The 18,755-nt window shown below is 33.2% G+C and overlaps 2 protein-coding genes across 3 annotated transcripts; both read left to right on the top strand.

Moving 5' to 3' along the window:
• The first annotated feature begins 513 nt into the window (after positions 1-513).
• LOC143077035 (cerebellin-3-like) lies at positions 514-7,403 on the top strand. The gene is made up of 2 exons (XM_076252922.1): positions 514-712; positions 6,949-7,403. The coding sequence occupies exons 1-2, from the start codon at positions 514-516 to the stop codon at positions 7,401-7,403; spliced, it is 654 nt and encodes a 217-aa protein (XP_076109037.1).
• A 5,006-nt stretch (positions 7,404-12,409) lies between these two features.
• On the top strand, positions 12,410-16,121 carry LOC143075461 (collagen alpha-1(VIII) chain-like). 2 transcript variants are annotated; one of them, XM_076250872.1, is made up of 2 exons: positions 12,410-12,806; positions 15,640-16,121. In XM_076250872.1, exons 1-2 carry the CDS (start codon positions 12,425-12,427, stop codon positions 16,086-16,088), a joined length of 831 nt encoding a protein of 276 aa, XP_076106987.1. In that variant the 5' UTR covers positions 12,410-12,424; the 3' UTR covers positions 16,089-16,121. The 2 variants fall into 2 exon arrangements, with proteins under 2 accessions (XP_076106987.1, XP_076106988.1); XM_076250873.1 differs by having other exon boundaries at positions 12,437-12,806; positions 15,628-16,121.
• Positions 16,122-18,755: the final 2,634 nt, after the last annotated feature.

Raw genomic sequence — 18,755 nt, 5'->3', positions numbered from 1 at the left:
CACCAAAAACTGGGGTTGATATCAGGTGCTACATGTGTTACTTATCAATATATATAGTACATAAATGTATATGAAATATTCAAATAATTATATTAATAGCTGAATATACATAAATATTTGCATCATATTCAGGTTTTTGTGGCGTGTTTTGGTTTTTAGCATAACGTTGTAAGCAGTAACACTCTAGTTAAGTTATATCGAATACTACCAAAGAAGAAAGTATAACAATTCGGCAGTTAACTCTGGCTAGTTGAATATTATATAATAAGTACGACAATGTCACAAATGTTCCTTATCAAGCTTACAGTGTGTGTGGATTACATAACAATCAACTTATACAATATGGCTACTAGGGTCAAAGTTATACTGTTTGCAGAAGCATTTGTGATTGTAGCTTTAGCCAAATCAGAAAAGGTCGATCTTTATTCTGAAATTTTACAAATTTACAAAACCATGAAAGCGCAAGGAATTGAAATGAAAGCGCAAGGGTATGAAATCTCTCATTTAAAAGAAATGGTTAAGAAGCAGCAAACAGAAATTGAAAGACTAAATGCTATTATAACAAATCTGCAAACAGTAAACACAGACATGTATGTTGGAGCTATCCAGACTGATCATAACAGCAATACATATGACAACGGAAGTAAACCTGAAAGTGTGCAATTAGGGGACGAAGGACATCATGATGAAATTGAGAAAGAAAGACCAAGAGGTAAATGTAATATTTGTAGTCACCTCGTCATTATTTTTGTTCTTGAAAAAAAAACCCACATGTAGAGTAGAAACTAAAAACTAAGTTAAAGCGTTAAAATAAATACCCCGGGAAAGAATGCATGACTCAAAGTTCAAATGACACTCATAACAATATCAATTAGAATGATCAAACAGTTGAGATACTAAAGATTTATGTTCTCTATTTAAAGTGAACTTTGAACTAGCGAAAGTGCAAATAACTCACCATTTCTTTGAAATAATGGGTGTCGGCCCTACATTTCTTTGGTTTGCGATATATTTTATATTGGGCAAGCCTAACCCAATTTCAACTTGCCCGTTTGAACAGGCAATGTCCTTTATTAATGCTATAAATAAGTAAATAGCATTGAGGGCAGGTCAATTTAAAAGGGAATTATTTCCTTTCTCCTTTTATACATCTAACTTCCGGCACCTGTACATTAAGAACACGAAGTTTTGTCGAGCACCAATTTTATAGTTTTATTGTTAATATTCACCCCACATATACCAAGTTTTAGAATCGTTTTATTGATAGACAAGACATATCTTGGTGTTCATAAACGGTAGGTTATACAGACAGAAGAAAAAGAAGTATACCTTTATTTTCATTTACCTATAATTTATTGTATAATTTTATTGCAAATGGCGGAATATTTTCACAGTTGATGTTTTTATGAAGTTGTTTAACATTTCAAAGCTGTGTTATACTTTTACATTAAGTTTTCATCCCTTATTTTTATTAACTTTACATTATTTACATTGTATCATAGATCAAATTTATTCGCTCAGTGTATGTTTATTTGTGTTGCTACAACTTTTGGTTGAGTTAATCCATTTCAATTTATATCTTATAGAGTAAAATTGAGAATGGAAATGGGGAATTCGTCAAAGAGACAATAACCCGACCATAGAACAGACAACAACAGAAGGTCACCAACAGGTCTTCAATGCAGCGAGAAATTCCCGCACCCAGAGGCGTCCTTCAGCTATATACTAGTTCAGTGATTATGAACGTCATACTAAACTCAAAACTGTACCCAAGAAACTAAAATTAAAAATAATATAAAACTAACAAAGGCCAGAGGCTCCTGACTTGGGACAGGGGCAAAAATGCGGCGGGGTTAAACATGTTTATGAGATCTCAACCCTCCCCTATACCTCTAGCCAATGTAGAAAAGTAAATCAATAATAACGCCAAAATATGCAATCTTTAATGACCTGACAACAGTATCGTAACTATATCCCTTCTTAATAAGTCTATTTAAAGGTTTTGTTAGCTTCTGAGGTGAATACTGACATGTTTGCGCTTTATAAGAATATTTCCATAAAAGATTGGATGTGAAATACCTGTACGTATAAGAAGTCTGCATGATGAGCTTTATTTACAAATGATGTCCTTATACCGATGATAAAATTTAGTTAATGTTGTTGCATACACGAACGAATCGTACAAGTTGAGATATATAAACACCGTAAGATGGTGACAAGGGAACGTCACCCTATAAAAATGGATAATTAACGATAGGAAATGAAAAATCATCTCTTTTATTACAAGTTTTAGTATAAAGCTTTCAGTTAATGATATAGACATCAAGATCGAGGAAAGGGCAGTGATCATTGTTAGTATTAGCTTTATTTAATTTAAGTTCAACAGGATAAATTTCTTTAGTATACATACCGAAGTCGTCATTATTGAGAGCCAAAATATCATCCAAATATCTAAAAGTATTATTAAATTTGTGTATCAGATGTTGTTTCGATGGGTCTTTGATGATTTTTGTCATAAATTGTAACTCATAGCAATACAAAAAAGGTCCGCAATAAGTGGTGCACAGTTAGTCCCCATTGGAATTCCGATAACCTGACGATATACGGAATCTCCAAAGCGAACAAAAATGTTATCTAGTAAAAATTCAAGGACAGATATAGTATCAAAGCATGTCCAATTGACATAGTTCTTTTGTTTATTGCTTCTAAAATGACCTAAAAGAGTTTGAACGTATATATTCACATTCTGACTTTTTAAATGCCCATTTAATAAGGTGTGTGAATTTTTTTTAATGAGAATGTGAGGCAATGTGGTATATAGGGTAGACAAATCAAAACTTTGAACAAATTCAAAATCACCAATATAAGCATACAATCTATCAAGTACTTCCAACGAGTTCTTAACACTCCAAAAGTAATTAATTCCACTATTTTCGAAGGCCTTATTTGAACAATTTATTATCAGGTTTTTGATTGTACCAAGTGTACTGGTAAGAAGAATAGACAATTTAGTAGTGGAACAATGGCGTGAAGATGAAATAAATATATTTTTGTAAGGTGTCTTGTGTAGCTTTGGAAGCCAATACATAGTAGGGACTTTCATTGTATTTGGTTCTGCTTGTAAAGCGGTAGGTAAAAGTTTACGTTTGTTACAAATGTCGTTTTCTGAAAACGGAGTCAGTTGATATGTTGGTGAATTGGTGATTTCCTTTTTCAGAACCTCAATGTAAAATTTACATCAAACAATAATAATCTTATTAGCAGCTTTATCGGCCGGGACAAAAACAAATTCCTTGGCTAGTTCTGTTAGTTTATGTTTGATACGAGAAATAGGTTTCTTGTGGTTATTGTTAGGCGTAATACCACTATTGATTTTCCCCTTTTAGTCTTTGTTAAATCTTTGTTTCAAATAAAGAAATACTTGGCATGAGTAAAGTTTTATCCTGTCCAGTACTATAGAAAAAAAATTCACATAACATTTCATTGCATATAAGAAAATAACCATCACTGGAAATTAACCAATCAAATTTCTCCCCTTATTTTATATCTATACTATTAAACGAGAAGACCTCATTTTGGATGTCGCTTCTCTTCCTTCCACAATAAATCAATCATCATGCCTCTGTGTCCTATAGGTAACATGCATAGTCGCATTTGTCATCCATTCTTATGATTATTCAGATTGAGTTATTTTGGGAGAAAAACGACAAAAAGGGAGTCCGGATATGATTCCATCATCGGACTGACTTTTAGTCATAGACAAGACTTCCGGTTTTAAAGATGCACAAATACAACCAATCGTATGATAGATAACAAAAAATGAAAAATAAATAATCCAATCAGAGCGTTCTCCATATCATGGTGTTTAGATCGCAAGAACCACTACTATTATACCTCCTTATAGAGGACAATTATTTTTCGCGTTTATCTACATGCAAACTACGATTTTACTACTTTAATATATAGAGACTCTCTGTATTCTGTCTACTGTTTTCTTTGAAATGTTTACTATTTAAGGGGTCAAACCAGTTGTATATATATTAAAATAAGTAAAACATTTGACACAAGTACAACCAATCGTATGATGGATAACAAAAATGGAGAAAAAAATAAGCCATTCAGAGCGTTCTCAATATCATGGTGTTTAGATCGCAAGAATCACAACTATTATATCTCCTTAGAGAGGACAATTATTGTTCGCGTTTCATAGTACTTAATGGTGTTTAGATCGCAAGAACCACAACTATTATACCTCCTTAGAGAAGACAATTATTTTTCGCGTTTATCTACATGTAAACTACAATTATACTACTTTAATATATAGAGACTGTCTGTATTCTGTCAGGGACTTTTTATCTTAGTATGTCAGTATGTTAGTATAGAAAGTCGGCCCTGATTCTGTCTACTGTTTTCTTTGAAATTTTTACTATTTAAGGGGTCATACCACTTGAATATATATTAAAATAAGTAAAACATGCTCAACTTCATCTAAAACTACCTCGACCAAAAACTTTAACCTGAAGCGGGACAGAAACGGACGGACGAACGAACGAACGAACAGACTAGAAAACATAAAGCCCATAAATGGGGCATAACAATTTATTGTTGAAAGGGAAAATAGTGAAAGTAAGGTAGAGATTAGAAGTATAGACAGGACCTTTTTCGGGGCGTCGGGATCGGGTGTTTTTAAGCTCGGGATTTGGGGATTGATCCTTGCGGGATCCGGGAATATATTTTTCTATTTCTGGATTTCGAGATATGCATTTCTTTAAATTCTACATCTCGGGATTTCATGTTTTTTAGCCCGGGATTTCGGGATCATGACCCGTCCGACCACCCCTCAAATTAGCCTTAGTCATTTATACATGATTCATATCCTACCATTGGCATGTTAATAAGGCTCTCAAAAGAAAAAGAAAACACTGATGGATTGTCCTAGAAGCATATTTTATTAGACTAATAATGGTCTATATAGAAGCAGTTACATTTATTTCATGTTTAAAACGGTGCAAATTGTTAATTTGATTTGACTTTTACCAAAAGAAGCATTGTAGCAAAGGAGAAGAATAATTGTGGTCTGAGGCCAGACACACGAAATAATTGAATTTAACAGAAAGGAAACAAATATCGGACTTTGGAAAAAGAGAGAGGGCTTTTGATATATTTTATGAAATTCTCCATACATAATATCTTTTACAAAAAATCATCCTACAACAGTCTACAAGCTGTATATACCCGCGATTTCGCGGGTGTGTTCTAGTGTGTACAAGGTTTAGTCACCATGTAACCTCAAGATTACAAAATATTCTATAGAAATCCCAAATGAAAAAATAATGGTGCTTTGAAATACACAAGACATATGTTTATGACACAGAAATCTTTTACTGCAATAAAATGTAGGATTAATTACCTACAACTGTCAAATTCAAGGGAATATTTTTTACTACCTATTTTCGTATACAACCGAATGTGACGTACCATGGTTTGGTGGTATTACACCTAAAAGAGTAAAATGTTCTTTAAAATGTTGAATACGTATATCAACTATGTGACTTTCTATATTGTGATGTAACACTATTGTTTCAGATAAAGGTGTACCATTAAAACTTTTAAACCTGCTGCAATTGTTTGCAACTGTCCTTAGTCTGGAATGTGATGTTCAGTAGTTGTAGTTTGTAGATGTGGTTCGTTTCTCGTTTTCTATAGATAAGACCGTATGTTTTCTCGTTTGAATAGTTTTACACTAGTAATTTTGGAGCATTTAATCGCTTTCTGTTTGTTGATAGCCTAGGGTACGTTATGAAGACCGTACTTTGACCTATAATGGTTCACTTTTATAAATTGTGACTCGGATGGAGAGTTGTCTCATTTGCACTCATACCAAATCTTCTTATATTTATTTATTTACACCCTCGAATAACTGGACACGTTATCGTATTCCTATCCCTGCCATATTGAAAACTATATCTAAGAAGTACTCATGTTTTTGCGGTGGCTGTATATTATCTCCTTGGATAACTGTACTTGATATACCTTCAATAGATTCAATACAAAATGAGAAGAGTATTCGTCAATTGTTTTGACGTTTCCATAAATAACTAAGATTAAGTTATTTTGATTATAACACATGTTCTTTGTTTTCGATTAGATATACCTACTCTATAACCTCAGTTTGAAACTTCCAAAATTACAAATAGCATTCTATTCTGATGTTGTTTTCTCTTACTTGCATGTTTTGTTTATCAGTTACGTACATGTTCGGTGGTCTTATGATTTACATCAATGAAAAAAATGAGATAGGAACGTTTGAAAAAAACATCGAAAAACAACAATAATCAGAAAATTTATTAGCAATTATTATCATTTTCTGTTATTTTTAATAAAATAAATAAATTTCATTATAACGTTTTCTTGAAAGTTGATAGAATCCTTAAAGAGTTTTAACCATTTAAATACAATGTATTGAAATCTTGATGGAAAATACTTTGATCATAAGTTTTCCTACTATGTTAAAATCCTAGTCAGCTTTATGGGATGTGGCGTCCACATTTAAAGACCATAATAGATTAACAGACGTCCATTTACATTTGACGGAGTAGAGTAAACTGTTCGTTCATCTATCATAGACGAACTCGTTAATGTTATTCCTTTGCAGTAAATAAGAGTGTAATTTTTTATGAATTGCAGAAAAAGAGAAAATTCTTGTAAATGAAAAATTCCTCAGTTCAGGTGAATATTTCCCGATATGTGTCGTTCAGTTGAATAATATCCGGGAAACAGAGAGATCGTTATTTTTTTCTTTTTTATAGTATTCTTGTTTGTATGGCAAGTCCTTTTTAAAGCGTCCGTAAAGTTATATTCAATGTGTTGGAAGTGATTTTATGCGTGAGACGTGCTGCTTATCTTTTGTATATCGGTAATTAGTACAACATTTTAATTCATTTTCAGTTATCCGACTTATACCACAGGCAGATATATTTGTACAACCTTCAACCGTTGCTTTTTATGCCCAGCTAACTACAATAGAAACAAATGTTGGAATGCATCATCCAATAGTATTTGATCACGTGATTTTAAATATTGGTAAAGGATATAACAAATATTCGGGAACTTTTATCGCCCCTGTAAGTGGAATATATGTTTTCACCTTCACTCTCTATCCAAATCGATATAGCTCCATAGCAGTGAATATCTTCAAGAACAGTGAAGTAATTTCTCAGAGTTTTATAGAGATGACATCTGGCATGCTCAGTGGAACAACCCCAGTAGCTGTCGTTGATATGAATGTTGGAGATGCTGCATTTGTTAGAACCAGTTCCATCCACCATCCACATGGGGATGTACTTAGTGATGTTAACGTCAAAAGTTCATTTGCTGGATGGAAAATAGCTGTTGCAAATTGATATTTGCATAAAGTTTTCACAACACAATGGAGCTTTATTGGTGTTTAACTTGAAAATATGATCAAATTATCTTTCTTATTTCAACGTTTTATGTTGTGTAATCTTTATCTTCAAAGTTGCATTATGCCCGCGTCACACTGTCCCGATTTTTATATACGATGGACACCCGAATGCGAAAATTGTAAGTTCGTACGAAGTTGGTCCCGATCTCGTTAAAATACCAAAAAGTGACCGAAGCAAGTACGATGAATAACGAAGTATATACGATAGCAAAAGATGCACATGCGACGGTTAAACGAAGACGGCTATTTTTTCTTCATATCTCAGCCGAAGCTTACACGATAGATCACGAAGGCTACACGAAGGATTACGAAGGCTACACGATGGATTACGAAGGCTACACGATGGATTACGATGATGTCGCGATGTCCATACGATGTCTAGAAGACGTCGTGTACTCTAGAACCAAAATGCTCAAAACTTGGTATGGTGTTACTTGTTAAGAATATCGTAAGCGCTATTGACTTTAAAGTTCAAAGGTCAAGGTCACAGTGGCAGTTGTAATACAAGGCAATATCACCCTTGTGGACACTCTAAAACCAATATGCTTCAAAAGATTTTAACCACATTTGGTATATTGTTCCTGCTTGTAATAATCTGACATTTTTTACGTTCAAGGCCAAAGGTGAAGGTCATGCAGATGGACTTGTTTTTTCTCCTTGAAATAGCATAATACACAGGAAATTGGTTGCTCATTTTTTTACCTGCTGGTTCTTAAGACAACATTAAAGGTATTTCCAGTTACTGATTGTTTTGGTTGATTTCTAAAAAATAGTTTATGTATCAAATATGCATATTCAACTTACCATTTTCTGCATGTGTCATATACAAATATAGTGTCCATATTTGTCCCCAATATGTTACATACGAGGGGATGCCACGCTCGGCATTGCCTTGTTTGAACTGTAAAATGTGTGCACTAGTCTGAATAATCACCCATGATTATGTCCATGTTTACTGATCTATCTTAAAGGTAAGGTAATGGGTTCGTTGATCCCCTTTTTTTTTTTTTATAAAAGAGCACTTTCCAGGAGAATATCATAATAATATAGACAAAAGGAAGGATGTGGGTAAAGCAACAAATGCGGCAAAATATGACATCAATGGTTATGGAGTAAACATTCGTGTGACAACAACTCAGACGAGACATACAAAATCAGAATAATGAAGAAAAAGTTGGTTTCCCTATATACGTGTACCTGCAGTGTTGGTGTATGAGGCGCGTTTATGATTTTCATTATGTTACTTGATATGAAAAATTGACAAAAAATAATATTTTACGTGTAAAAGTAAATCCTGAGCCTGTAATAGCTGCTCTTCTTGTTCCATTTGAATTAATAGAAACAACGCTGTCGCCTTTTTTGTTCTCATAGAATCATATAATATGAGCTCCATGTTTTGTGAACGTCTTTCTTAACTGTCGTATTAGACTGACCAGTGCATATCGCGCATGACATTAGCGCGAACATTCACTTACATTTAGCTGGATTTATTGCCGTCGTAGTTCCATCTTGTCGCCTTCGTTCTTTTATTCGAAGGCAACATGACGGGATTACGAGGTCTTCGCGAAGTCGTGTTGCCATCTTAAGACCTTCGGGTAGCTTCGTGATTCATTCGTGTAGACATCGTAATGTCAAAGCTGCCCGATGGAAACGATGGAAACACGAATGCAATACGATGTTCAAAGATGCATTCCCGGTGACATTACGATGGTGAGGATGGTGATACGAACTCAATACGAACCCTCAACATCGGACGCACCTTCGGGGATTTTTTAACATGTCCTCGAAGGCTAGAAAAAGTGGCCAATGGTTCTACGATGGTTAAAGATGGCACTACGAATAGCCCGATCTGGATACGAGCAGTCCCGATTTTGAAAATTTCCATAATCGTGTTGCCATCGGCGTAAAAATCGGGACAGTGTGACGCTGGCATTACAAATATGTTTTAAAAAACGAATTTATACTAAAATACACGATATACAATCTTACAAAATAGAATAAAATAACAATGTAAACTGATGAGCAAGTAAAATATGACTCTTCCTACGATAAACAGAATAAAGAAACACTATCGATAGTGTGATGCTTCGGTCAATCTTGTATGTATTAAGACTCCTCAATTATTTCTAAACTGATCTGCTGATCTATGTTATTTGAAACATCCATGTTTTCAGATAAAGAGTTGTATTTGACGCTTGATAAGCTCATATTTGAAACATATTTAAACTTTATTGCATATAGAAAAAAATGGAGAATGAAAGGTGGTCTCAATTTTCATACAAATTTGTCCTTTTTTTCGATGTTTTCGCATGAAACTGCATTAACAGAATGACTGAAATCGGCAATTCATATGTTTTGTCTTCAATCACTAGCGGCATGCTTCTGAGATCTTAAAAATAAACAAGGTAGAATATACTCATTTTTTTTAGATATGAATATAAAACTTGTAACTTAAAATAATTTGTGGGAATGAATTGGTTGAACAATTGAACGTGTATGCAAACTTAATTACTAGAATTACTAGACTAAGTCATCATTTATTTAGTAATGTTTTAATTATAAGTGCATGCATTAAACAGTCCAAGCTATAATCATCATCTACTTACCTTTCTTGCCCTGTGTCGTCATCATTTTGCTATTTTTTTTCTGGAGCACCTAAGATCACTTTGGATTTTGCAGGGTTAATGTTGCTTAGTCTTTTTTTTTAATGTAATTTGTTGTTTTTCTTTTCGTCGTTTTCATTTTGTATGTTGATCCCGCTTTGATTAATGAGGTTTGTTCATCCTTTTGATATCTTTGCTTTTGAGCATGTCAATTTCATCATTTAAAATTAATCTTTTCATTCAGGCATTATGGTAAAAGGTAAGCAATTAATGTTAATTAACGACAAGAAAACAATCAGTGGGTTTTCTGAAACGTTAGTATTATAGGATACTAGGGGAAATAAGAAAATAAGAAAACGGACGGTTTTCCAACAGATACGTCAATCAAAGCTGAGATATTCACAAATAGAAATAAAATTGAGAATGGAACTGGGGAATGTGTCAAAGAGACAACATCCCGACCATAGAAAAAAACCACAATAGGTCTTCAATGCAGCGAGAAATACTTAATTTGTTGTTCTTTGTCACAAAAAATTTCCCGGTTGTCTTACATTCTGTATTATTCAGAACATATCACACCAACACTTAACATGTCATTTACTGATATTCAATACAGGGCAACAAAATAATGATGGCGTCATTAAAGCTTTGAAAAATTCATGAACTTTGAAAGTAAACTCATAATATATACTACCATTGACATTTTGTATTTGAGCCAGACACTCCTTTCGCCTTCAAAACAACATCGTCAATGACGCCCGAATAAATGTTATTTTGACAACAAACGATACCACATAAAACATTATTCAACCGAAACCATAACCTTAACAAAAACATCAAAAATAAATAAATGAAAGTTGGATGTACAAAATACCGAATCATGTTGTACAGTTATACAAATTATAACAAATATACTCGGAAATAAGTCTCGTGCGGTGCTTAGCAGACGAACGACATAGACTTCAAAATACAATCTAAGACGTGGTAAAAATGTCATTAGTTAGTTTTGACACAGACACATCGTATAGACCAATCAATTTGTGATGGTGTAAATAAAATGACGGAATGTCATTTTGTAATCTTAACTCCGTAAAATTTCATTGGAGCAGTTAATGGCAAAGGAGCACACTATTGTATATGAGGTCAGTATAGTGTAAACATAAAGTCGATTACACACAACAAGTCCTTTCGAATAAATTACAAATTTTCTTACAGTTATATAACTTAAAGGAATAAAAATAAAATAATCAAATTCGAGAAATTTCCTTTCAACAGTTTTAGATATGAAGGACTCACTTATTATATAAACATGTTACTTACTGTTGGTGGTCTGAACATTTAATGTTAATATCCGAACTCTCAAACATAGATATTGACAATTTTAACTTAATCCTGTTTGAAGTGTTGTTTTTGATTTTAGATATAGGAAGAGGTGGTGTGAGTGCCAATGAGACAACTCTCCATCCAAATAACAATTTAAAAAAATAAACCATTATTATTAGGACCAGCATTTACTAAAACGCTGTATCTTAGGTTTTAATTTTACTACTTTTCAGTGTTTGTCCTATCGCAATTCGGTTTTTTTGGGGGGGGGATCTAAAGGACTACAGGTATTCTCGTTGTTCGTTTCCCAAAATGAAAAGAGTGTTACGTCATTGATTGAAATTCCATTGAAAAGGACGTTTTAAAATAATAAAACCGTTAAACTGTATGCTTTTGAAAATAAAACCCAGAATAAATTAGAAGTTGAAACGGTGAATTGGTTGTACGGGTTTTTATTGCGTGTTGAAGTTTGACGACGTATGATATAGACAGGCTAACAGCTGAGTGTTGTGCGCACAAAACAACGGTTAAATGTCCCTATATTTTGGTCGTATGGCATGTATGACAAGTCAACATATCTTAAACATGTTTTCTTCGATGTTCTTTCTCTTAATTGTTTTAGGTGCAACTATCACATCTTTCTGATATAAGGAATTCTGAGAACAATCTCTACAAATTTAATACGAATGTATCACAACAGAAATCTAAAGAGTGAAGTTTTATACATTTAAAATTTAATTCACAAGGGACCTTTACTACATGAATGCATATGAAATATTCAAATCATTATATTAAAGACCTGAATATGCATAAATATTTGCTTCATATTAAGGTTTATGCGACGTATTTCGTTTTTTTTTTTACCGTAGCGTTATTATCAGAAGAAAAACTTGTCAATTTGTATCGAAACTATAACCATTCTGCATTTAACTCTGGTCTATTGATTATTAGATAATAAGTACGACAATGCCACGGATTTCCCTTATCAGGGAAACAGTGTGTGTAGATTATATTATCAAACAACATATACAATATGGCTACACATGTCCTAGTTTTACTGTTTGCAGTAGCATTTGTTATTGTAGCTTTAGCCAAATCAGAAAATATCGATCTATATTCTGAAATTTTGAAAATTCACAAAACGATGAAAATCCAAGGAATTGAAATTAAAGCGCAAGGAATTAAAATATCTCATTTAAAAGACACGGTTAAGAATCAGCAAACAGAAATTGAAAGACTAAATGCTATTATAACAAATCTGCAAACTGCAAACACAGAAATTAATGTTGGAGCTATCCAAACTGATCATGACAGCATGTTATTTGACAACGGAAGTAAGCCTGAACTACATGTGCAAAATTTGCCACAAGGGGACGAAGGACATCCTGATGAGATTGAGGAGGATAAACCAAGAGGTAAACCTAATATATGTAGTCAAAGTTCTTGGATGGTGTAAACTTCCCACTTACACAATACACCATTACATAATCAAATTCACCGTACAACATAATGCCATACACGTTACACATTCGCACCACACACCTTACACATTACACCATCACGCAATTTAATTTTAAAGAAAGCATGCGACTACAAAATTGTTTATTTATTTTAAAGAAATAATTTTGATCACAATACTGTAAATTAATGTAATCAATTAAAAATCAGTTTTGTATATATTTTGTATAGTTTAAAATGACGTGCACCATTCATTCACACCATTCCCGATCGCACGTTACACCATTACACCATTCCCTTTACCCTCATACGCCATAGAATTATATACCTTCTACAATAGCACCATATGCCTTACACCATTACAACATACACGTTAATTTCGGGAAGTTTACACGACGGGTGCCCCATATGGAGCAGGATCTGCTAACCCTTCCGGAGCACCTGAGATCACCCCTAGTTTTTGGTGGGGTTCGTGTTGTTTATTCTTTAGTTTTCTATAATGTGTTATGTGTACGATTGTTTGTCTGTTTGTCCTTTTCATTTTTAGCCATGGCGTTGTCAGTTTATTGTGGATTTATGAGTGTGACTGTCCCTCTTATATCTTTCGTCACTCTTTTACACCATCCATGGGCTGTCATGTAGTGAACACATAATCCTCATAGAGCAGAGATTTCTTGTTAGTAATTGAACAATATTAAATGTATATAAACATCGAAACAGCGCTGTGTCTTATATTCTTATTTTTTGTCATTTATTCATATTGTTTTTGCGCGATATCAATTCATAATTTTAAACCCAATTGAATTCCAATGAAAACGTCAACTAAAAAATCTAAGTGACAGCGCTACTAAGAATCAATACTCTGGGGAAGAATGCATTAATCGAAATTAAAATTCTGTTTGCGGGTTATTGGGTGCAACACGGGGATAATAAATTTAACATTTTAAATACTGAAGATTTATCATCTATATCTAAAATATATTTAAAAAAAGGAAAATCACAAACATACTGAACTCCGAGGAAAATTCAAAACGGAAAGTCCCTAAATTAGCGAAAGCTAAAACAAATCATCCTGTAAACTAATGGTTGTTGACCTCACAGTTCCTTTGACTGCCATATATTTATATAGGGGTAAATCCAAGTTCAACTTGCTTGCCTGGCCACTACATTTCATCCAGCGGTGCTTTATGTATGTTAGTGGATATCATTTAGACAATTTAGAAAATAATATGCCCCGTCGAATAGCTGGACGCACTTTTTTATTCGAACCATGCTGAGTCCACATTAAATGCTATAGCTGAGAAGAAATTAAATTAACTGATTGTCAAAAAGCTTCAATGTAACTGTACTTTCGAACATTTTGGCTGTAGCTGCACACTTTCTTGCATAAATGTACTCAATAAACCTCCATTAGGTTTAACAGGAAATAAGATGAATATTCGTGAAAATGTTTTAAAATTTTCCTGAATAGCTATAATATTAAGTCATTTTTATTTTATCACGTGGTCTGTATTCTTGATTAAATATAAATAATCGATAACTTCCTTTTGAATTTTGCAAATTTACGAATAGTAGTCTATTTTAATGTTATCTTCTTTAACATTTATAAAAATTGATCATTTACGTTCAAATCTAATGATATACAACTATAACAAAAACGAATTGATATTAGGACGGTTTATTTCTCTCATTGCAACAATATCTAGAAAGACAATAACAATAAAAACCAAGGAGTAAACAAAGACTCAAAAAAATCAAAGGACATTTACATCAACAGTTATAAATAATAAGAAACAACACGAACTCCGCTAAAAACTGGAAGTGAAATCAGGTGCTCCGGAAGGGTAAGCATTTCCTGAACCGTATACGGCACCCGTCGTTTTATTTATTTGTTCAGTTCGGTAATGATAGAAGGTTATTATGACTGAGGAAGAATATCAGATATGATTCCTGACACACTTTTGTCATAATTGCCAATCAGCTCATGATGGCGACCGTAAAATTTCTTGATTTTCATAATTTGATTGATTCATAGCCCTTTCTTAGCAACTTCAACTAGAAAATGAGTAACATCAAACTTTTGTTATTTTCTCTAAAATAAATAGAATAAATTTCATTACAACGTTTTCTTGGACGTTGATAGCATCCTTTAAAGAGTTTTAAACATTTAAATATTTCTATTTGGAAGGGATATACTTTTTAGAAGTTTTCCTACTGGATAATAAAATTCCTAATTATGGGATGTGGCATCCACATTTATAGACCATAATAGATTAACAGTCGTCCATTTATTATTACTTGCGTAGAGTAAACTCGTTAATGTTTCTCCTGTGCAGTAAATTAGAGCTAAATTTTCGCAAAACCAGGTTCAATACACCATTTTCTACATTAAAAACATTCATGTACTATGTCAGGAATATGACAGTTGCTGTTCTTTCGTTTGATGTGTTTTGTCATTTGAATTTGCCATTTGATTAGGGACTTTTCGTTTTGAATTTTCCTCGGAGTTCAGTATTTTTGTAGTTTTAGTATTTATTGCCGTAAAGAGTCGTTGCATGTAAGCAAATAGCTATCAGCCCAGTTAACTATATCCCGATTTGTTTCTATCAGTTGAATTACACCCATAAAACAGACAGATCGGAACAAAAATAAAATTCTATCTTGCAATGACAAGCCCCTTTTAATGCGTCCGTTAATGTATATTCAAGTTTGTCGAGACTTTTTTCCGTTAATCGTGTTGCTTTTCTTTCATATATTGGTAATTATCACATATTTTAGATTTATTTTCAGTAAGTCGACTTCTAACAACCGATGTACCTGTACAACCTTCCGCCGTTGCATTTTATGCCCAGCTTACTTCAAGAGAAGCAAATGTTGGAAAGCATCATCCAATAGTATTTGATCACGTGACCTTGAATGTTGGTTATGGATATAACAAACATACGGGGGCTTTCACTGCACCTGTAAGCGGAATATATGTTTTCACCTTCACTCTCTTTCTGAATCGAGGTAGCAACATGGCAGTGAATATTTTCAAGAACAGTGAAGTAATTGCTCAGGTTTATACAGAGATGAGAACTGACACGTTAAGTGGAACAACCCCAGTAGCTGTCGTTGATATGAATGTTGGAGATACTGCATTTGTTAGAACCAGTTCCATTCATCAACCACATGGGGATGTATTTAGTGATGTTAACGTCAAAACTTCATTTGCTGGATGGAAAATAGCAGACTCGTGATTTTTTCTTATAAAGTAGTCACAAATGCTTAAAGCTTTATGTTTTTTTACTTGAAACTACAAACAAGTTAGCTTTCATATTTAACGAGTTGATGTTGTATACTCATTATCTTCATAAATGCATTAGAAATAGTTTTATTTCAATAAAAACGGATATTGACTGGAATTGAAATCTTACAAAATAAAACAGTGTAGTGTGTTAGCTGGTGAATCCTCAAAGATAAGACACTTCCTATGATAAAGAAAACGATTAAAAAAATGATGCTTCGGTCACTATACGGATTAGTAGTCATTTTGAAGAAAACATTATCAAAAATTTGATGCTTCAGATTAAAAGTCATTTTGAAACCCCAATCATTCATTTAACAAATGATCTGTTGAACTATGATATTTGAAATATACTTGTTTTCATCAAACGAACTGCATTTGACCTTTGATAAACTGATATTTGAAGCAATCTTTGTTGCATATTGAAAAAATGAAGAAAAAATTGTGTACATACAAATTTCTATCCATACTCATTTTGATAGTATTCAACAAGTGTCTTGTATTGCGATCGAAGTAACATCCAAGATACAGAGGGTGTCTTTGTGTGATTAAAACGACTTACGTAATATAATCTTGTATGTTAAGGTTAACAAATAAAAAGAAAATATTTTCATATACAATATTACAATACAATACAATACAATATTTATATTGTCAATCAAGGACGCCCTAAAGGCCAGTATAATTACAAACAATTTATTACAATTACATCCCAGCTCCTTGGTTCTAACAGGGATGATCTGAGCACCCCTACCAGATCACTCCAGTTTGAGTTTCTTTGTTATGCATGCTTTCCTTTGTTCTGTAACATTTTGGCGGGAATGTCAAATCCACTATAAAACTTATAATTAATTATACGGAAAAGACTCACGTAGAAAAAATCCAGTATATATGCATGGATTCGAACTCAAGACCTTAAGAATATCAAGCCACGACACATACCACTACACCAGGATGACTGAATACGATCTAACAGTAATTTAACATACTTAAAGGAAGCAAGATCTTTTTATAATTGGGGCGAGTTGGCAGACCTTTATTCAGTTGGGTTTAAACCTTTTTCGTTAATAAGTGAGTTGTCAGACTAATTGTTCAATTTGATTTTACACTTTCTCAAAAGTGGGAAGAGTCGGTAAACAAGAGTGGGGCGATTTTTCTATAAAGTGGCGAATAAACTCATCATAGATACCAGGACTAAATTTTGTACATACGCCAGACGCGCGTTTCGTCTACAAAAGCCTCATCAGTTACGCTCGAATCCAAAAAAGTTAAAAAGGCCAAATAAAGTACGAAGTTGAAGAGCATTGAAGACCAAAATTCCTAAAAGTTTTGCCAAATCCAGCTAAGGTAATCTATTCCTGAGGTAGAAAAGCCTTAGTATTTCAAACATTTAAAATTTTGTAAACAGTTAATTTATAAATATAACCATATCAATGATAATTCATGTCAGCACAAAAAGGCGATATAGTGTGGGCCGATTGGCAAATGGGGCGAGTTGACATTGTTTGATATCTACTCATCGTGTTCGGGGGTCATAAAGGGGATACATCATATAGTAATATATAAAGTATACTATATGGTTGTGTGGCGTTCTAAACTCGATTTTATGAATTGTAGACGGGTTTTCGTCTAATCTAAAACAGCTGGGATGTAAAATAAAGATAGTAATAATAGTAAAATAGTCTTTGCCTTACTTGTACTTACTTTATTTCAAATTCCAACAGCAGGATACGTTGAACACATACATCATTTTCTCTTGAAAGATAATTATTTCTTTATCGTAATGACATTTTAGATGCAAACCCTAGATATTTTCAATCGTAATGATATCCCTTGTTGAAATATGTTCATACAAACAAAGATACAGGCGAAAATGAGGAACTCCAGTTCGAAAAGATTTTTTTTTTCAAATAGATTCGAGTTTTATTTTGCAATTACAATTCCGTCTTGACCCTAAGAATATCAAATATCTATAAAACGTCAATTCACTACTGAACCACACTTCTGCATGAAAAAAGGCAACCGTAGCATACCGCTGTTCGAAAGTCATAAATCGATGAAGAGGTAACAAATCCGGGTTTCATACTAAGACTGAGGGAAATACATAAACTATCAGAGGAAAACAACTAAACAAAAGAAACCCTGTAGTGCAACAAAAAACCAAACGAAAATGCAACACACACAGAAACGAACTATAAGATGACAAATGTCATTTTCTTTACTTGGTACAGGCCATTTTTAAGAAAAACTGGTGAGTTGAATATGGTTTTGTGGTTAGCGCTTTTATGGCAATGTTAAATATAAACAGGACTACAGTAAAAATAAATAGAAGAACATTCAGGACAGAAAAATATACAAATAAACAATATAATAGAACATTTCGACATGCTAAAAGTTATCTAAGGTACTAGACTTAAAATATAATACGTCAAACTCATCAGCGACGCTCATGTCAAAATAGTAAAGAACAAAAAAACAAAGACGAAGAGCATTGGTGATCCAAAATTCGAAAAACATTGTGCCAAACTTAGGCTAAGGTTATCTGCCTTGGATAAGAAAATTCTTAGTATTTAGAATAATTCATACTTTTGCAACCAGTAAATTCATAAACATGACCATG

This window comes from Mytilus galloprovincialis, chromosome 5 (genome assembly GCF_965363235.1).
Source record: "Mytilus galloprovincialis chromosome 5, xbMytGall1.hap1.1, whole genome shotgun sequence".
Classification (NCBI taxonomy): Eukaryota; Metazoa; Mollusca; class Bivalvia; order Mytilida; family Mytilidae; genus Mytilus; species Mytilus galloprovincialis.
The sequence above is the reverse complement of the archived record's forward strand: the minus strand, read 5'-3'. Positions and strand labels throughout refer to the sequence as shown.